The 21797-nt window shown below is 44.9% G+C and overlaps 1 protein-coding gene and 1 long non-coding RNA gene across 3 annotated transcripts in view; one reads left to right on the forward strand and one right to left on the reverse strand.

Annotated features, from left to right (window-relative positions):
* ST6GAL1 (ST6 beta-galactoside alpha-2,6-sialyltransferase 1) overlaps nt 1-21797 on the reverse strand; it is a 118837-nt gene that overhangs the window by 23558 nt on the left and 73482 nt on the right. Inside the window, exons 1-2 of one of the 2 annotated variants that reach the window (XM_032338096.1) lie at nt 18064-18114; nt 4881-5499 (exon numbers count right to left, since the gene is read on the reverse strand). In XM_032338096.1, coding sequence (XP_032193987.1) covers nt 4881-5466 — 586 coding nt within the window. In that variant the 5' untranslated portion in view covers nt 5467-5499; nt 18064-18114. Of the gene's footprint in view, nt 1-4880; nt 5500-18063; nt 18115-21797 lie in introns of those variants that run through there. The other variant, XM_032338086.1, reaches the window with a different exon arrangement.
* On the forward strand, nt 5436-10874 carry LOC116587526. The gene is made up of 3 exons (XR_004284480.1): nt 5436-5525; nt 7272-7474; nt 9977-10874. It is a non-coding gene; the product is annotated as an uncharacterized LOC116587526 (long non-coding RNA).

A 21797-nucleotide genomic window follows, 5' to 3' on the forward strand; every position in this document is an offset into this window, starting at 1 on the left:
CTATTGTCTGGTGCCAAATAAAAGCCAAAGGGCCAGGAAGCCCAGCTGACACAGTCACCAAATTCCATCTCCCAGGGCACAGAGTCCAACAGAAAAGGGAGGAAGGAGCTTGGGCTTGGAGGGGTAAATGGAGAACCCCCAGCACAGGAGGCTGACGATCCACCCTTGGTATTGACCATAAGAAAATATAAAGCTTTTATTCATTCAACAAATATGAATTAAGCATCTCCTCCCCATCAGGCATAGGCATAGTTCTACATGCTGGAGACAATGGCCGTTACAAGAAAGAAAAGTGCCTGTTGTCAAAGATCTTGCAATCTACAGCAAGGAAGGAGCCAATAAATACAACCACCTACCCTTGAGATAATGACAAACTGTGACCGATGTTATGGCACAAATAAATCCAGTGATGGGACCGAGACACTGAGGGACTCTCCTTTGGAGACCCTGATGATTCAGGACACGACTTGGGAGCTGAACCCAAAGGAGGGCCGAGCACGGGAAGGGTCCAGGGAAGAACATTCTAGCCGGAGGAGGTAACACTGTCAGGACACCCCAGGGCAGTAGGGACTTGGCTGGAGACAAGTGAATGAGGGGAAGACGAAGAAAAGATGGCACTAAAGAAGCTAACAGGAACCAGTCCACACAGGTTATGGAGGCCAGGTATGAAGTTTGGACTTTATTTTAAGGAAAAAAAAAAAAAAATCAGACAAAGAAGGAAACTTGCAAATAGGCCATTAAGTTGGCCTCACAGAGAAAGAGGAGCACATCCTTGTCGGCCAAATTGTCCTTTGCTGATGATGACTGAAGAGGTCCTGAAATCAAGTGGGCCTCTAGGAAATCACCAGGAGAAATCAAGAGGTCCTGGAGGCCCAGCAAGCAAGCCTTTGCAAGGGGAAGGCTGCAGAAAACGGGGGCCACCACTTTTGATGAACTTAGAATTAGAGGACAGAAAAAGACACAAATTAGAAAATGCAGAAATAAAGGCACTACTATAGGCAGAGGATATGATTCCATGCCTAGACTACACAACAGAATCCGCTCCTTAGTAAATTCATCAGTATACCAAAATCTGCTGCCTGCGGGTATAGTAGTAACTCTAAATAGCTGAAAATTGTTATGAAAGAAATTTTATCACAATTCAGACCAAGGGTTTTGGGTTTTTTTTTTAATATTTTCAAAGTAGTTTAATGAATCATATAATCATACTTGGAAGGCTAAATTCTGGTCCTGGTTAGGAAAAATCAATATAATAGAAATCAGGACTGGGAAATTATGACCTGAAGGCCAAATCTGGCCCAGTCTCCATTTTTGTAAATAAAGTTTTATTGGAACATAGCCAGCCCCATTCACTTATGACGGCCTGTTTGCTTTTGCTTGACAACAGCAGAGCTGAGGAGCTGTGAGAGACACTATATTCCTCAAAACCAAAAATATTTGCTGTCTGGCCCTTCACAGAAAATGTCTGCAAACCCCTGTCATAACCAATCATATTGTTTCCTGATATAAACAATCATATTGTTCCACAAACCAACATGTCTTTCTTCTCAGTCCTCACTCTGCATGAGAACTCCCTCTGCCCCAAACCTCCCCCAACTCCTCTCCCCTTGCCTTCCATCATATGTCCTACACCTGCTTCTCCCTGGTCCTTCTCACTGGCCTTCTGAATGTCTCTGCCTTCCCTGTGCTTTTCCCTGTCTCTTAAATGTACCCTTTCCCTAGGCTTTCTCCTCAGCCCTCTCTCCAGGCCTACAACTGTCACCTCAGCACAAATGATTCCTCTATCTCATCTCCCCCACGCCTGACCCTTCCTGGGAATCAAACACCCAACTGCATAGATAACTACTCAGGGAAATCCACAAATAATTCAGATTCAACACCTCTGAGACAGTACCTGTCCTCCTTCGAAAGCATGCTCCCCTGTGATACGAGATGGCCTGTTTCTAGGCTAGAAACCCTGACTCCTGCCTGTCATTCAAGGTCACTTCTAATTAGACACCAGTTTCTGTCTCTTCTCAAATGAGACCTGTTCTTTCCACCACCACGATCACTGCTCAAACAGGCCTGGCACTTCTCGCCCAGAAGTGGCAGTAATCCCTAATAACAATGACATAGCAGTCCCCATAGGCAATGGGGTTCAGAGAAATGAGAAATCTCTCCAAAACTTAACATGATCCTAACACTTGCTCATTTAAAATTCTTCTAGGACTCTATGTCTTAAAGAATGAAACCCAAAGTCTTGATTGTGACCGGCAACATTCTGTAGGAGCTGACTCCTGCCTCCCTTTCTGGCCTTAGTCCTCCTCAGTCCCTTTCACCCTGCAGGGCCCCAGATCCCAGCCCAACATACTCTGTCCTTTGTCCCCGTGCAGCTTTGCTTCTTGCATTTGCCTCAACTCAGAAGGTGCTTCTCCTTTCCTGTAGGAGAGCAAGTAAGCAAGAATATCACGAGTTTTAACATCACACTCAAAATTTTATTATAATGCTACAACCACTACAGGCACAAGAGCAGAGGGGAAGACTGTGTGGGCCGTGGAGTCAAAGGACCCGGTTTCAAGTCCTAGTCCGCTATTTACCCCTTGTGTAATCTCTGAGCCTCAACACTTAGGTTACCAGTTCAACGGGAACAATAATTGTCCCCACATCACAGGATTCCCGGGAAGACTAAAAAGCAAGGCATGCTGGGAGCACAGCAGGTGCACAGTAATCATGACTCCTGTTGCTTATGTTTTAGAAAAACACTATTGTTTGAAATGAAAACACAAACAAATCTAAGATATCTTATGGGTACAGGTACTAAAAATAATTGAAAACGGCCATGCCCACCTCTGGCTGGTTTGAGGGACTGCTGGAGACACACTCCATCATTACGATCCCTCTGGTAAACAATTCTGCCATGGACAAAAAGAGCCACAAAACTTATCTGCCTTTGGTCTTCTAGCCCCACAGCTGTGGATAGTTCCCCTGAGGCATTTAAGTCATCTGCACAAAAACCCTGTTAGCAGTACAATTTGTAAGAGCAAACAATTTGAAACCATCCAATACACTCAATAGTTCACAAGAAACGGGACAAATTGCAGGTAGAGGGGAAAGGCCATGGGCCTGGCACGCTGCCTGGTACTCCCAGGCCTTCAGCAAAGGGCCTTCCCTGTCTCTTTCCCCTTTGTATTCTAAGCTCTGGCTCTGTGTGGTTGAAAGCTCCATGAATGAATAAAAGAATGAACGAATTCCTTAAAACATTTGTTAGACTAAATGCCCAGGGGAATGCCCGGTTGGAGGGCAGAACACTGGAAGGCCAACGTGCAATGTTTGTTCCGTCTCAAGAGCAAAGTCTCCAGGGAAGTACATCCTTGAAATTATAACTGTAGTCTACAGGAGAAGATTGTTTTACTCTGCATGTAAATCACTCCAAACTTTCATGCAGTGCATCAAGAGTGTAGCTCCAGTTCATAGAAGTACCAGGCTGTGCCTAAAACCTTAACCCATTCCGGCCAGGCCATGGGGGTTGAGTTGACACGAAGAAGAGGATCCAGTAGCACTGGGGATACTGGAAACATGACGATTATAGAGCAAACATCAGGAGGAAGAAGGGAACTTAGTTCCGTTACAGATGAACAAAAGCCAATCACATTGCGCTTCTAGAAAACAAAACGCAAAAGAAACCAAAAAGGCAAAAGCAAAAGTCGGGGCGGGGCCAGTTATCTTGGCAGTCTGGATTAGTGAGCGCTGCCTATTTGGGGAGGCACAAAAGGTGATCTCACCACTTCCTCCTGCTCCAGAGAATCCAATTTGGTTCTACTTTTCTTCCTTTGAGAGCCTGAGCTTGGTTTCAGACCATTTTTCCTGGCAGTCACAGGAAGGGAATAAAACAGGAGACGTATGACCTCACCTGCTCCAGTACCTTCCAGAGCCTGGGAGAAGAGCGAGGCTTCCTGTGCTTTGCTTCCTTTAGCCTGATTGATTTCACAATAATGGAAAACACATTCTCTCAAAATAAGGGAACTAGGGCGCCTTAAGCAAATCCATTGCTTTGTGTTGTACACATATTTACAAACATGGAGAGACTTTCTATCTTTATTAACTGTGAAGAATTTAAAAAAAAAAAAAAAGCAAGTTGTTATATTCTGAACAGTGACTTGTAGCCTTTTTTGGGTCACAGACACCTTTAAGAATAATTGACTGGAAGCTATGGACTTTTTCTCTGGAAAAATGTACAGACTGACTTACCACACACACACACACACACTTTATGCACACCTAGTTCACAGGTATTTGGCACATAGGTTTAGGGATTTGTGAACTCCCTAAAGTTGGCCCACAGTCCCAAAGTTAAGAATTCCTACTCTAATTAATGATCCTCAAACAGAAAGGCTGAAAATTACTCGGGTAGTTTGAAGCCAAGAAAGACAATTAGTCCTCAACTAGCCGTGAAATTACAGTTTCAGAACCTGAAGAGACAGGAGAAATCAGGGCTTCTATAATTTTTAAAAGTCAGTTACAGTGTGGTATGTACTGATAGAGGCAGAACTCATTTTTCCAAGAGTATCTTCTACAGAACAGCACTATTTAAAAAAGAGAATAGCAAAACTGTTCTCACTGATAAAGATACCAAGAGAGCCTGGATAGATCCCCACCCTTTTGGCTGTGGCTATACCTCAGAGGTACCTCATGGTACCTCTGAGTACACAGTAGCTGTACAGCCCCGTGGCTGTACCTCAGAGGTACCCCACGGTACCTCTGAGGCCCACAGAGGTAGAGGCCCGAGAAGCGTGTAGAACCCTGTGGTGCGCCCAGTGTGCTCCTCCCCAGCCCTGACCAAATACCCAGCACCCCCTCCTCCAGCCCCTTGCCCAGAGCAGCCCTAATGCTGCAGAACTCACCTATTTCTCGGCCCAGCTGGGAGGACTTCAGAGATCCAGCTGAGGAGACCACAGCACACCTGCCCCATGGCCCAGCCTTGGTCCTGATGTTCTCCTTGGGCAGGAAACCCTCCCATTCAGAGGTGTTGAAGGGAAAATCTGTGGACTCTACCATGGAGACGTTCACATGATCCCGGAGGTGGCAGTGCAGGGCCTCTGCGCTGAACTTGACACCTGGCCCTGGCCCCTTATAGGACACTTTGTATTTGTTCATATTCAGATAATTCCTCCAGATCTTCTGCAGCCGGGGGATGAGGTTTTTGGAAGAGCTGTCCTTGTTCCACACCTGGAAGGAGGCCTCAGGCTTGGGCTTGGCTGGGCCCCGGGGGATGCTGAGGGCCTGGTTGATCTTGGGGGGGTTCTGGGTGCTGCTTGAAGTTACAGCCTGTTTCTCCAGACCTTTCAACAGCTGGAATTCCTTGATTTGCAGCTTAAGGGAATCATAGTAACTCCCTTTCTTCTTCTCCTTCCACACACAGATGATCGCAAACAGGAGAAAGGCCAGCACGCAGCAGCTGAACTTTTTCTTCAGGTTGGTGTGAATCATAATGAAAGACGTGTTCAGGGCAGCCACTCTGTTCTGAGCAGAAAACAAGCCTAGAAAAGGTAAGATGAGGCAAAACAAAAACAAAAACAAAAAACAAACACAAAAACAACAAAAAAACCCAAAAAACAAAACCGACGTGAACAAAAGCTACAAGTAGTGCCTGGCAAGAGGTGGGGTGATGAGCTGCGCAATGGATTCAGAGTGAGGAGACGCACGTCCAGCCTTGGCTTTACCTCCCACCAGGCCGGCGGCCTGTAACAACCTGAAGTAAATATTCGACCTCAGTTTTGGTTTTGAATGTAGACAGCAGTCCTCAGACACTCCCCTTTTCCTCTCCGAGCCATGAATGCTTCCTGTATTCTCCTGCTATTCCTTTTTACACCCCAACTCTTAGTTTTGTGTTGTCTTGTTCTAGCTCCCTGACTGCACCCTGAGCTCGGTGAGGTCGGGAACTACAGCTTACACAGGCTCCTGGGGCCTTATGCTGTCTGTTCAATGACGGCATGCATGCTTAAAAAAATAGGAGAAAAAAGGAAGGGCAGGATGGCTGGTCTACCTCACAAGAATCCAACCTCCCTAAAATCCTAAAGTGCCCAGCATCCTTTTAAAATTGCCAGACCTGGGGCACCTGGGTGGCTCAGAGGGTTAAAGCCTCTGCCTTCGGCTCGGGTCATGATCCCAGGGTCCTGGGATCGAGCCCCGAATCCAGCTCTCTGCTCTGCAGGGAGCCTGCATCCCTTCCTCTCTCTCTGCCTACTTGTGATCTCTGTCTGTCAAATAAATAAATAAAATCTTTAAAAAAGTAAATAAAATAAAATAAAATTGCCAGATCTCTGTCCACAGACAGCACCACAGACCCATGACACATTTCTCTAAGAAGCTGCAGGGCTGGACTCCTGCTTTGTGAAGAAGACCAGTAGTTAGCTTACAGCACAACACCTGGCTTCAGAGAATGCCCTTCAAGAATGCCCAAAAGAATTTAGGTGGCAGGAAGCTGCCTCAGCTCGTGGTAAAGGAGAGGAAATTTTGGTAAGGCGGCAGACACCAATTAAGGAGATAAAAATAAAGAGGCATCAAGCGTTAAGATGTTACTTCACCTAATTTCACTGTAGACCAGGGCCCGGTCATGTAGAGCTCCAGCCAGCACCATGCACATGATAGCCTGGTAGGAAGGGCACCCCCTGAGCTGTGCAGCGAGGACTGACCATCACTGGCCAGGAAGGTGTTACAGTCTCCATGTCTATAGAAGAGCAGCCCGAGGCTCTGAGAGGTTAAGAGAAGTGCCTAGCATCACAAAGCTAAGTAAAGGCCAGCACTGAAGTTCAAATCCAAGCACACTTGATTCCATAATGCATGTCCTTTTCAACATAAACATGCACAGAACTGCTGAACGTTCTGGCAAATGGATTTTATTACGAAAATAGAGCCTCACAGTTCCCTTTTTTTCTGGATACGGCTCTACTTTGTTTTCCCAGAATTTATTGTGTAATTGAATGGAAGATGGAAGTACTTTGAACTCAAACAATGTCTGTACCTTTTGGAAAACATTAAATTCTTTCCTAAATAACTGGGTTTATTTACCATAATGAGTCTAAGCAGTCACCCCTGGGGTTTTGCGAACCCACTGGGGATCCACAGTTCCTTCCTATGGAGCCTAGGGCTAAGGATATCCAGGACAAGGGATAAAAGTACGGGACTAGGTATTCACAAAACCTGGGTTCCTGCCCATTCTTGGTGACTTTGGACAAGTCACAATCCTGTCTCTACCTAGGTTTTCTGTAGAATCATCTCTCGTGTGCCCACAGAGTGCTAGGAGGACAAGCGGAAATGGTATTTGAACCAGGTCATTGCAAAGGCACAGGAAATGTTCTGAACAGAGACCAGAGAGCAGTCCCTTGGCTGGGGGCCATGAGGAGGCCGAGGGGGACAGGAAGAGATAGATGGCAGAATGGAACACAGGCCATGACTCATCAACCCGAGCTCACGTCCTCATCTGAGACTCTTTAATGTAAGTGACATCAAGACCATTCTTGGAATTCATGGGCAGTACTGAGCAAACCATGCTTCCCACCACCCCAGACTTCAGGAATGGGTGGCTCTGGGGATAACAGGTGCTTGCCTTGAGCTGTGCAAGTGACAGAATGTACCTAGAGGAAGAAAAATTCAAATGTGTGGTCATGAGATAGGGAGAGGGCTTGTGGCAGATCAGAAAACTCAGTAACTCCATTTCCTCACTTGGCACAGCTGATCCCTCAGCTACGAGAGCTAAACAACTCAAGAAGGGAATGGAGCATTGAAGCAGTGCCTTAACGGGGCAGGCACTAAGCTGCAATGTCTAATTTAATATTCACTCTGCCCCTATGGCATCGATATCCACAGACCGACTGGAGAAAATGAAAACACTGAGGCTTAGCAGAGTTACACGGCTTCTCCAAAATGAACAGGTAGTGCCAGAACCCAGATTCCAACCCAGGTCTGTCTGACTCTAAAAGTTCATGGTTTTTGCACTGAAAGACAGGCCTCTGTATTAAAAAGACAGTGAAAAGTCACTGTTGACCAAACAGGACTTGGGAATCAAGGGCTGTACAGGGGCAAGTCAAACGGCCAGACAATCCTAGAAAAACTCCCTTGGGCTTGGGCATGCTGCAGCTCTCCCCTGCAGGCACTGTTTTCCCCTCGGGCAGCCCGTTCAAGGTTATTGGGCTTACAAGAGCCAGAAAAACCCTGTCACGTAAGCACAGCAAATTGTATTGGCTCCATTTATGGTTGGAAAACTGAGGTTTTAGATGCATCGATTTATCATTCATTTATTTAATCTCGAAAGTTGCACGAGTGATTGGGAAGCGGTGCAGCTGAAAGTCGGAGTGAAATGAGACAGGAGGTAGGGAGGCAGGAACTCATTCACGGTCTAGGAGCTAAGGCTCGGAAGGGGATGGTGGTTACCTTCCTGCCAGCACCTACTTAATCTCACACTTATGGTTTATGGACATGGGCAAACCACCTGTCCCCAGCCCTCCCTAAATCAGGACTAAATAAATACATGAAGAAAAGAGCAAAGCTGGAGTCAGACCTTGAGACTCTGTGACTTGTGGCCGGCAGACTCCATTACCCCATTTTTAAATTAAGAATGGACCCTTTTGTATCAACATGGGCAGGACTGGAAGATATTATGCTGAGTGAAATAAGTCAAGCAGAGAGAGTCAATTATCATATGGTTTCACTTATTTGAGGAGCATAAGAAATAACACGGAGGACAGGGGGAGATGGAGAGGAGAAGGGAGTTGAGGGAAGTTGGAGGGGGAGATGAACCAGGAGAGACTATGGACTCTGAAAAACAACCTGAGGTTTTGAAGGGGCAGGGGGTGGGAGGTTGGGGGAGCCTGGTGGTGGGTATTATAGAGGGCACGTATTGCATGGAGCACTGGGTGTGGTGCATAAACAATGAATTCTGTTACACTGAAAAGAAACTAAATTTTTTTAAAAAGTGCTAAAAAAAAAAAAAAAAAAAAGAATGGACCCTTTTGCTGCCCCCACAGTGCATGCTTCCACGTGTCCCTTACCTGCTTTTGGCTAATCCCCCTGGGGCTGTAGGCCCTTCAGGTTTTAAGAACCACTGCTATTCTCCATGGGAGGAATCTTTGCTTTATTGGGTCTGGAGGCCAAGGCTCATTTTGCTTCGGATGATTAAAAAACATCTGCAAAGGCCAAAAAAGAAAAAACAAAAACAAACAAACAAACAAACAAAAAAAAAACAAGAAGTAAGAGCTGGTTTCCAGAAGGGGCAGTGTTAAAGGTTAACAAGGCATCCAGATAGGCCCCTCTCCTAGTCCCCTAGCCTCTAATAGAGCACAATCCAGAAAGTCTGAGAGCTCAGAAAAAGAAACACAGAGAGAAGAGCCCATTATAGGTGCTGTGCTCAGGGTTGTGAATAGCAGAGAAGGCACAGAATTAGATTGATACTAGAAAAGAACATGCTAGAAGGATAAAGCAGGTACAATCTAGGAAGAAAGGATTGTTCAGTCACTGGTTACATAAATAGTAATTTGGAGAGAGAAGATTCAGATCATCCCTAAATACACTCTAGACCATGATTTATTATCAAAGAACACTTCATGATATGTGAAATTTCAGTCAGTATAACACTACCTGGAAAAAATAGGTTGCAAAACTGTATATAATATTCTAATCAAATAAAAAAAAAACTTTCTTTAATATACATGTGAAAAAGAGAAAGGACTAGAAACAAAACAAAATAAGGCAACCTGGGCTGGTAGAATAAGGAATATTTTCATGTTTTACAACATTTTGTGTACTCCAAAATTTCTAAATTTATATGAATTACTCTTAGTGTTGGAAAAAATATTATAAAAATATATAATATACAAAATTATATAAAATTTATTTTTATATAAGTTATAAAAATTATATAAATTATAAAAATATATAATATGTAAAAATATTATAAAAATATAATTTTAGAAAGCTATTAATAGAATTCTATATTTTTCAGCTCTTTCTTCTGACAAAATGCAGAAAAATAATAAAAGAAAACTTTGATAGAGTTGCTGGCATGAAAACCCCCACTTGTCTCCAAGAAAATGCTGTAATTTAAAGGAAAAAAAGAGTCCAGCTGTGCAAAGTGTAAAGAGAGTCAATGCATCTCAAAATAAACAGGCACTCCACATGAATGGACAAATCACAAAATAGAAAACATAATTAACAAGCATATAAATTATGATGAAATTTGAAAGAAACCCAAAAGGGACAACTGGCAAGCTAAGATGCCAGTTTATAGAATTTCCACTATTCAGCAGTTTTCAAAACGATAATACTCATTACTGAACCGGTTGTAATAGAATTGGTGTATTTTGAGGGAGCAGTAGAAATTAACTTAACCTTTTTAGAAAGCAACCAGGTCATAGAATTAAGAGCTTCTGACTCGCAGGAAATAAGACAATAAATAATTGAAAGGAGGAAAAGATAACATATTTTGGTTTCCCTGCACAGAAATGACTCCCTACTTTTCACAGTTGTGGTGAGGTTTGGAAGAGGAACAATGGGATAAAGAATGCGTTTTATAAAGCAATATGTACAGGCAAGAAGAAAAATCATTTTCCATTTGAAAGTGATTTGTAATGGTGAAAATCTAAGGTTAACAACTAAGCTTTTGGCAAAAGGGAAACAGTTAAACTAGGGTACCCGCATCTGCTAGAATATATATACACATCCATATAACGATATTAATTTAAAATATATAAGGTAATACATAATAACAGATAATATATATAAAAAATTGTGTGTGAATTTATATAGCAAAGGGGGAAAATTCTTCAAATACTAAAAATGAAAAAAGTGAAACAGAGAACGTTATCTGTGCATACATCGTTGTGAAGAAATAGCTAGAAAACAGGCACATGATTGAGACCCAAAAACAGTTGAGGAGCAAGCATAATAAAGGAAGCCAAATGGAGAGATGAGAATTCCTCTCATTTCTCAGTTTGACTTCCTTTATTATGCTTATTATGTTAGCAGAGTAATGAAGGCAAAACTCTCAGGGACAGAACTGAAAATACCTTGTGCATCAACTCCATTCCCACTATTGGGCTGATCTCGGAGCCTGTCCTAGGAGATGCAGCATTAACTGAGCTGAGAGGAAGCCACAGCGGCCACAACCAGCTCCTTCCCATGACTCCTGGGAGAGTCCTGAAGTCTCTGAGGCCCCACCCCTTTTCATGTCATGTACGTTGCCTTTGTGGCACAAGTTTGTAATTATGCATGCATTCATATTATTATTCGATTGCCATCAGCCGCCTCTAGTAAAAATGGAAACCCCTTCAGCAGAAACCTCGTCAGCCTTCTTCACTACTATCATCAATGCCTAGATGAGGGTACAGCACGTGGTAAATACTCAGCAAATTATTTGTTGAGTGAATGAAGGGCCACCAGTTCTTAAGGGGTCTGTGCTGCTCTCAGGCATCACTAAGGGAAAAGGTTCTCTCTTGTCACCCTCACGAGGAACACCACGGGCGGCAGCCCACTGTCCTTGAGGGAACACCGCTTGCCTATGCTGGTGTGCTGCCATGCCCCCCAGTAAGTAAGCTGCTGGGGCATGCAACTTTGGTTTGAGTTCAGTGCAGGAACAGCAGAGGAGGGCGGCTAACACTGGTCTTCCTCCCCTAATCATCTGCTCAGAACAACTTGGCCTCCTAGGAGATAACAACCACTCCTGCCCTTGATTTCTAAAAACAACTAGTTGAAACCAAGTAGCACAATCGTTGATGTACATCTATCGTAGGTGATGAGAATCTTCCAGAAAGAGTCACTGCTGGTCAGGAGACTGCTGCCCTGGTGAACTTTGCCCAGCTGCAGAAATCATAAGAGTCCTTGGTCCTCCAAGTAAGAAGCTTTCACAATCATGACCATAACAGCTACCATGTATTCAGAACTAGCTATGCACTCAACACTGATGAACTTTGGGGTTTGAGGGTCAGAGCTCTGGGATTTGACAGATCGGGGCAAGAGTATAAACCATCTCTCACTAGTTACATGACCTTCAGCAAGTTATTCAACCGTCTAAGACTCAGCTTCTTTATCTATAAAATGGGAATAATAATAAAAGAGCCCATCTTGTAGGAGAGTTTAAATAATCCAGTAAGGTAATACACCCAAAGGGATCCCAACAGGGATGGTGACAAAGATTATATGCATAATTTCATTGACTTCTCACCATGCCCTACCCTATGTGTGTCATTACCATCTCAAATTACAAATAGGGAAACTGAAACAGGGAAGAGGAGTGATTTTCTCAGAGTTAATGATGGCACTCCAAGTGCCCTGTGCTCTTCTGCCCTTTGCACCCTGCAAGGTGGTTTCCTTCTGACAAACGGACCATGTCCTACCCTGTTCACATGGGGTCATACCTGCTCAGCCCCCTCACCACCCCCGGCACCAGCTTAAGTGCCCCTGGACTCTGAAAACTTTCTTGACCCCACAGAGTTTGACACTACTCTACTGTACCCATCCTGACTCTCAGGAGCCTATGTGACATTTCTCCATTTGCAGATGGGATAGCCCACCCAGACTGAGGGTTCCTTTAAGCTTTGTTTCTGCCCGCTCCACATCTAGCCAGTTCTGAGCCAGAAGCGGGATGTGCTTGGTCGCGTCTGAATGAAAGAATGAAGCTGGCTCTAATACCACCCTTTCCCATCCCCCACATCCTTCAACCGCTAGATGCAGACTTACTCACCCACACACCACCTCCACTTGCTCGAATCCCCTTGCCAGCACTGCGCTGCAGATGTTCATTTGATCTACGGGATCTACTAAGTGATAGGGAATTTACCACCTGGCAGGGGCACATAGAGCTAGGTGAACAGCTCTGCCTCTTCGAAGGTCTTAAAATGAAAAGAATCACCACCACCACCACCACCACCACCACCACCACCACCCCCCCCCGTAAAAATAAATCCAATGGGTTAAGCACTGAGACACGCTGAGCCTGTGCTCAGTTCTGAGAACCTCACATGCACCAACACATTTCATTCTCACACAACCCAGTGCAGACCACGGCACCTGCTCCCCATCTTGATGAAGTCATTTCCCCTCCACCAGGACACTCTTCTTCATCCCTTGAATATCTTCACAGCTGGTTCACTCTCATCCTCCTCACACTATTTTTCTGCCCTGCCTCTTGGGGCTATCAACAGCTACCTTTGGAATCATTCTAGTTCCCTGGTCTCTCAGTCCTTTGATCTCTTCTACTCCAAAGATGGTGACTTTAGCCACTCATCCCCAAGATCATATCTCTGATCTTATCACTTTCAAAAAGTACTCCACAGTTTTGATTTCAGGCACCACCACCCCCTATCTTTGTAGCTTAGTCCAACCAGTACCGACCTCCAACGATCTTCCTGTGGTTGCTCCTACCACCTTCTCACTGTCTCTCATTTCCTTCCTTCATGTCTTAACTTCCCTTCCTACCCAGCTTCAACTCCATGGTCAGTCATTCATTTGGCCTCTCTCATCACACAATGTTGGATAAACCCCAATCCTGGTCAAATCCAACTCTCTGTCTTCCTCCACACCTGCAGATGTGCAGCTCCGTGGCTAAAGAAAATCACAAAATAATACTTACGGATTTCCCTTCAAGTTCACAATCACTAAGCGCAAGCAGCTCCTTCGTGCTTCCTAGCAATCACATATTACTTTTCTGGTCAATTCACTTGCCGTCTCCTAGAGGACCACTGACTTCCTCCCCATGAAAAGTCCCCTTATCGTCCCTCTCCCTTGATGAACTGCTACTTATTCAAAGAGAAAAAGGAAGCGACCAGAACAGAATTACCACACACACAATGCACCTTTGTACCACAGCTACTCATCTTACTTGAATTTACGCCCAAATGACCTCTTATTGCTACAGATGAATTGGCTGCACCCAATACTTGGAATAACCAACATTTGTTCCACTAGATCCTGTACAGTCTTATCTACTTATGGATATTCTTCTACAAAATCTCCCCTTTTGCTTTTGCATTGTATGTAGATCTCGCAAAGATCATGCTTATCAGCACACACACTGTTTCTCCTATCTTAAACACACACACACTCACCCCTCCCTTGATTACGGCAGCCACCACCTGGCCCTGATCAGTCTTAGCATCTTCACCTAAGCAATATGTGCCTCAGAAAAATTCTCACCTGAAATGCTTAATTGTATATAATCAAGCCTTTATAGATAATCTCAGTTTTTAGAAAACACAGGCAAAAGAAGAATAAGTTGGGGCACCCAGGTGGCTCAGTGGGTTAAAGCCTCTGCCTTCCGCTCAGGTAATCTAGCCCCACATGGAAAACAGTGTGGAGATTCCTCAAGAAATTAAAAATAGAGCTTCCCTATGACCCTGCAATTGCACTCCTGGGTATTTACACCAAGGATACAGATGTCGTGAAAAGAAGGGCCATCTGTACCCCAATGTTTATAGCAGCAATGGCCACGGTCGCCAAACTATGGAAAGAACCAAGATGCCCTTCAACGGACGAATGGATAAGGAAGATGTGGTCCATATACACTATGGAGTATTATGCCTCCATCAGAAAGGATGAATACCCAACTTTTGTAGCAACATGGACGGAACTGGAAGAGATTATGCTGAGTGAAATAAGTCAAGCAGAGAGAGTCAATTATCATATGGTTTCACTTATTTGTGGAGCATAACAAATAGCATGGAGGACATGGGGTGTTAGGAGAAGGGAGTTAGGGGAAATTGGAAGGGGAGGTGAATCATGAGAGACTATGGACTCTGAAAAACAATCTGAGGGGTTTGAAGTGGTGGGGGGGGGTGGGAGGTTGGGGTACCAGGTGGTGGGTATTATAGAGGGCACGGATTGCATGGAGCACTGGGTGTGGTGAAAAATAATCAATACTGTTTTAAAAAAAAAAACAACTTTCTCCGTATCAGCAATAAAGCTGTTTTACTTTCTTATCCAAAAAAAAAAAAAAAAAAAAAATCTAGCCCCGCATGGGGCTCTCTGCTCAGCAGGGAGCCTGCTTCCTCCTCTCTCTCTGCCTGCCTCTCTGTCTACTTGTGATCTCTGTCAAATAAATAAATTAAATCTTAAAAAAAAAAGAAGAAGAAGTTATATGACAGCACAGAGACGTTATTAGACAAATCCAGAAAGCAAGGCATTCTACAGAACAACTGAACTGGGTTCCTTTCCGGGTCAATGGACAGGAAAAACAAATGGCTTCAAAGACAGAAATATCATATGCTATGTGCAGACTTTGCCTGAATTGATTTGAACAAAATACCACTGGGGGCAAATGAGGATATTTGCATATAGATTTGGCATTATATGATAATAAGAAATCATTGTTAATTTTGTTAGGCATAATAATCAGTCTTATTTTATTATGATTACATAATATGGTTATGTTGGTTTTTTTAAAAAGTCCCATGCAGGTAGAGTAGAGATGAAATCTACCTTAGAACACTTCAGCCAAAATACAAATGAAGCAAATATGAAAAAAATGCAATGTCATATGAAAAAAAAAATGTGCTCAAATTAAGCTATGTAAGGAATAAGAATGAGCTGCAGACTCTTTCCAGACAATATCATTTGGGAGTGGGCAGAGTTTGAAAGAGCTTTAAAAGAAGGTATAGGAGACAATTTTTCTGTTTTACTAAAAGAATTCACTGAAAAAAAGATTAAGACTTTATAAGAGTCACAGATTTAACCACGGCACAAGTTCCAAGTAATCTTCATTTCCTTGTCCCTTCTGGGTAGCTTCTTGACCTCATCTCACCTCCCAGCTCCTGCCTCCTTTCCTTTGCAGTAAATCTCCTTGAAAGAACTTTGTGAGGTCAGTGTTTCCAATGTCCACCTTGCCACTGGCACTTGAACGCATCCCAGGAAGCCTTGCCATCTCTGGGAGACTGCTCTCATCTATGTCAACAAAGACCTTCCTGACTCCCGGGCTGCTAAGTAAATGGTCAGGCCTCGGTTTTCACCTTGTTCAGCTCATCAGCTGTGTTTTACCAAGTTAGTCATTTCCTCCTTCTGGCTCCCAGAACCTACATTCTCTCTCCTGGTTTTTCTCCACCAGGTAGCTGAGAAACCAGGTTCAGTCAGTGACTTTCTAAGGAAAGGAACTTCTTAAGAATTTAAAAACAACAACAACACAAAAGCCAGGTGGGGAGAGGGGTATAGACTAAAACACTACACTCCCTTGACCATCTCCTTATCCTCTATTATCCGTGAGGAGAAGCAGCAGTGTACAGAGCACTGACGGTCAGACTGTGAGCACACCGTGATCATCGCGTGACTTGTTGACCTTCAGATTCCCAAATTCTCCCTCAGTCGTTCTGATCAAACAGCCTGGGATGGGCTCAGAGATGGGCATTCAGCAAGCACCCACTCGACGCTGATCTGAGTGGTCCCCCCTGCACACCACGCTCTGGGAAACAGAGGGCAGCCTTCTGCAAAGCGAGATCTACAGTTGGGGCTACTTTGAGAAAGCTTTCTCAAGATCCACAATGAGAACAGTACAGATATCTAATGAAATCATCTTTTATACTAATTTGAAAGAGTGATTTTGTGCCTATCGAATCTAAAAATTGCTTTAAAAATAAGGCTTGTGGGGTACCTGGGTGGCTCAGTGGGTTATGCCTGTACCTTCAGCTCAGGTCATGACCCCAGGGTCCTGGGATCAAGCCCCATGGGCTCTCTGCTCAGCGGGGAGCCTGCTTCCCGCACCCCCTGCCCCATCTCTCTGCCTACTTGTGATCTCTCTGCCTGTCAAATAAATAAATAAATAAATAAATAAATAAATAAATATCTTAAAAAAAAAAAATAAGGCTTGTATTTTCAATGTCCTTCCTTTCACTAGTCCAATAAATCCTTTTCATTGTATTTTAGAAACTACTGATGTGTGACGGGTTGGGGGGGGGCATGATTCTTCATGGACAGTTTGAGAAGCCCTGGCTTTGGAGAAAGAGCTCATGCTCTGTTATCTCAAAAGCGCAGATTCAAATCCTGGCTTTTCTATCTGTCCAATAAAGGAGGATAGTCCAGTTCGCCAACTTGTATAAGCCTGGTGTCTTCATCTTTAAAGGATGGATAATAATACTTTAAAATTTGCCCCTGCAGGGTTGTGGTGACAATTTAACGATAGGCTTTATCATTTGTTGCAGCTAATAATTATTGAGCTTTTACCATGCACTGAGTGCTTTCCATATGGTAAAGCTCCTGTAATTCAGTGAAGCTCATTTAATTCCTGCAGCCACAAATGCTGAGGCCAGGTGTGCTAATAGCCGCTTCCACAGTCCCCAGAGAGTCCCCAAAGGTTGAGGCTGCTGACTCACTCCCAAGACCCTAACCTGAGTTCTATCAGTGGGTGCCAGTGCAGGACCAAAAATTAATAGTTATATCTGACAAGCCACAGTGTTTCTCCTCAGAAACATGTTAAGCAACAGGAAACCAACTTGTAATTAACCAATCTGCAGAGAGGGTGAAAGGAAACTAGGAGAGATTTCACAGGGTGCCTGGGTAGCTGTGTTTGCCCGTGTTTACCTGAGGGCAAGCCCAGCCTCCCAGCTAGTGGTGGGAGGGGGTGGGGAGGGACATCCTGCCCAATTCAAAGCCCTAAAGATAAAGGTGCTTTCATTCCTGCCTGCACCAACTGTTTCAGACCCAGGCTGCATAAAAAGTGTCTCTTAACAGAGATTACATCTTTTCCCAGCCAGGCAGGCACTGATGGAGAAGGCAGGCCTGAGTACATTTCCCTGAGGTTTTCGAAAAGCATGAGAACAGAATTTGGTGGGGGGCACTGGGTTCCCACCACAAACACTGTGTGGTTTCTGACCAGAGCCAGCCGCTCCCCACAGGGAAGGAGAGCTCTGAACTCAGGATGAGCAGAGCCCCGGCAAAGGGAAATCACGGGCCATTTGTATTTGTAGAAATAGTTGCCTTCCCATTTGACAGGTACCTGGCTGAAAGGAGACACTTCACACCCCATCAGCAACCCTCTGGATGCTGCCCACTGCCCCGCACCCCACCAGTGCTCACAGCCCCAACCCCATCCAGCCTCTTGCCCCATCTTACCACACCGTAAACCACAGAGCACTCCACTCGGCCAGTTAGAGTCGAGCCAAGAAAGGAGCAGAAGGGCTTGTAAGGAGGGTTAAATAAGCACTGCGCCCCTCCCAAGCAACAGGCCCACCCCTTCTTCCTTCAACCCACACCCAACAGAGAAAGCAAAGAGCAAATGGGCCTCCCTCCTCCTCAGGAAGTGGGGCTGTTTCACCTCCTCATAATATTTTAAAAAGCATGAAGTTTCCATGACAGAAGTTTTTACACAGACAAATAGGTATAGGGACTAACACAGTCAACCTGTTTGCAGAGCCCAGCTCCAAAGACAACTTGCCAACTTGATCTGTTCCCCTCCCCCTCTTCCTCCCCTGGTGTAACTTAAAGCCAATGCCAGCCCTCAGATCCGACTCCACCACCAGCTCTTCTCCATTGGCCTTCCACGAGAAATGTCCTACTGTCCTAATGTCCTAGGACATCCACTTATGTCACAAAGGAACCTCCCTCACTGGCATCCAGGATGGTATTTGCTATGCGTCACCCTTAGGAAACATGGGACCAGAGGCCCTCCAATAATTTTCTAGGGAGCTTAATTCTCTACAATACAATGCACACCCCCTGGGTTCTGCCAGAGAACTCAGGAGTGTAAATATAGCACCATAGTGCCATTAAAACCCAAACCACGTTCCAATTGTTACCAGTTCTCTCCAAAGTGTTTTTTTACACTAAATGCCTTAAATGAGGATCTAAACATTTTGTGTGGGTGATAAACCACTGTCAACTCTCTTTTAATTTCGAGCCATTCCCCACGCCCTTATTTTCCTTTTTTAGGACATATATTTGTGGGAGAAACAAAGTCACCTGACCCACGGAATGTGCCTGGTACTGAATCTGGCCGAGGACCTCCTTACCGTATTGTTTAATTTACTCCTCTCTGCCCTCTGTTTCCTGTAAACGGAGTGTTAGATTTCAAGTCTTGTTGAGATTTCAGTGGTTTCAAGTTTAATGCTTCTCCCAAGGTTTTTTGTTTTGTTTTGTTTTGGTTTTTGTATGTAGGAGGGTCTAAGTCCTGAGTTGTCCAGGGGACTTCGGGGTAAGGGACATGAGAAGAGAGGCCTGAGCCCCTCCACCTTGCAGCAGTCCCCGAGTCCATGAGAACAACACGCACAAATACTCAGGGAGAGGTTTGCTCATGCTGTTGATACTTAGTGCCTATCGCGATCCATCCGGAGATACGGCCGTGCAGAAATCAGCCAGAAATCCCACACCCCCCAGAACTTGCCTTCCAGGGAGGGGAAACGGCAAAAGAGTAAAATAAAATAAATATGTATGTGACGCTTTGGAAGTAGACAGCTGCCATGTGGAAAATTAAAGCAGGGAAGACGGAACAGGGACAGGAAGGAAAAGAGGGGAGAGGGAAATCTGTGTTAAATTCAATCATCAGAAAGCCTCCCTGGGCAGGAGGCAGATTTCTGAAGGAAGGCGATTCCAGGTGGATGGAACAGCAAAATCATGGGCAGGAGACGGGCCTGACCTGTTCAAGAACAGCACCGAGACCAGGACCAGGGCAGGCGAGAAGAAGGGGGGCAGAAGGTGAGGCTGGGAAGCGTTGGGAACCAAATCACCTAGGATTCTAGCTTTCACTCCGAAGAAGACTTGGCTGACTTTAGTTTGAAAGGGATCCTTCTGGCTGCTGCACTGAGATTCAAGTGCTGTACACAGTAGGTTGCAGAAAGTTTAAAAACGAAGACCGTTCAAAAACTTATTGCAACAATACAGGCGAAAGAGGCCCATGAGCCATCTACTAAGTTCCTTCCTGGGTGCTAGCAATTTAGAGACGTTACCCAACGAAATCCTTCCCAGCACCCTAGGGGGTGGGCATTTAAGAATCCTCTTTTATAAACAAAAAGGAAGCTCCAAGAGTTTAAGCTAATTGCTCGAGATGTCATCACCAATGGTCAAACTAGATGATTCTAATCCCCCAAACTGCTTGTGCTATCCAACATCCATCTCTCTACTCAGGGCCCTTCAAAGGGTTCCTAAGAGTCTGGCTGCTTTCAGCTGCCATGGCTGGTCACGCTCTTGGACCTTCCAGTAACACCTCTTTCCTCTGTCCTAATCACCATCTCCTCAACTCCTCAGTATGCAAACCTCATCCTCCTCTGTATCTCAGAACCTAAATTTTCTGTCCCTAGAGACCCTGACTCCCCACTACCCCCAGAGGGGTACCTCAGCTAACCACAATGCCTCTGAGAAGCAGTCCACTTGTCCTGGCTTCCAGAAGCCTTCACGGTGATGGGCTCCCCTTTCATGACTTTTGTCAGCTGGGCTACCACTTAATCCCATCAGGACACCTCTTTCTGTTTTTCATGTCAAGGATGGCTGGCTGCAGCACCCCTACTGCGATCTTTCCACCAAGATGGAGCTGTGGCTGAAAGTGGCACCCCAGCCCAGGATTATATTTTCCAGGAAGTGAGCATGCGCGCGCGCGAGCACACCCACACACACACCCACACACACACACACACACACACACACAAACATACACACACCCACCCCTGCATCTAGGTAAGAGCAGTGGACTACGAAAGGTGAGCAAAATAGCCAAGTGCAGCTGGCCTTACCCCAACAGAGCTTCTTGGTAGAGACTTCCTGAATTTTTATTTCTACTGGTCTAGGAATATCAACAGAATCCTCAACAGCAGAGGCACCTGCGTGGCCCAGTCATTAGTGTCTGCCTTCGGCTCAGGTCATGATCCCAGGGTCCTGGGATGGAGCCCCGCATTGGGCTCCCTGATCAGTGGGAAGCCTGCTTCTTCCTCTCCCACTCCCCCTGCTTGTGTTCCTTCTCTTGCTGTATATCTCTCTCTCAAATAAATAAATAAAATCCTTAAAAAAAAAAAAAAAAAGAATTCCCAGCAATAGATTTTTCCATCATCCACACAAATCTCTCCTCATCCCAGCACTTCCCCAGCACAGGGAAGCAATAGGAGTGTCCCTTAACACAGTCAAAGCCAGAGGTTCCCAAATTCGTCCACACCAAGTGCCTCTTGTATTTGTTTCCTCCTGTTACGCCTGCCAGGGTTTAGAAGATGCTATCAGCCAAATTTAATTAAGAGCATGAGTTCTTATTTGTTATCAAATGAACAGAGGATACTGCTGCCAATAAGAGATTCTGATCAGCACGAGACTGTCATTGTGATCACGATCAGCTGGTAAAATTCCAGCATGATACAAAGAAACTGGATAATTTCCTTGGCCTGTACAGATTTTTTCTTTCTTTTTTTTCTTTTCTTTTTTTTTTTTTTTAAATAAATGTGCTTCTGCCATCTGGCTTTTTGAAATACTCCAAGCTTCTGATGGATCTCTGGAGACCCTAGGCAAGGAATTCTGGTTTGTATGCCCCAATTCTTATCCTTCCCTAAAATCATAACTTTCTGATCCCAGCTGGCTTCCTGAAAAACAGGTTTTACTGGTTGGCTAGATATGTAGGGTGCTTAAAAAAAACTACCCACAACTGCCCCCCAACTAGGCAGAAGTAAGGCATTCTTATCTGGAACAATCTGGCCCCCAAGTGTGTAAGGCTCCGAGCACAGCATTATAAAGCCAGTGTTTTATTGACTACAGATCAAACAGATACAGGCACCCCGCCCATCTCTCAGGGCTCAGCAGCTGACGCAGGCAGCGGGTACGCCAGAAAGACGCCCCCCTCAGGGACTGAAGAACAGAGTTGTTACAGCCCAGCAGAG

The sequence above is a fragment of the Mustela erminea genome, chromosome 1, assembly GCF_009829155.1.
Source record: "Mustela erminea isolate mMusErm1 chromosome 1, mMusErm1.Pri, whole genome shotgun sequence".
In the NCBI taxonomy this organism is placed as follows: Eukaryota; Metazoa; Chordata; class Mammalia; order Carnivora; family Mustelidae; genus Mustela; species Mustela erminea.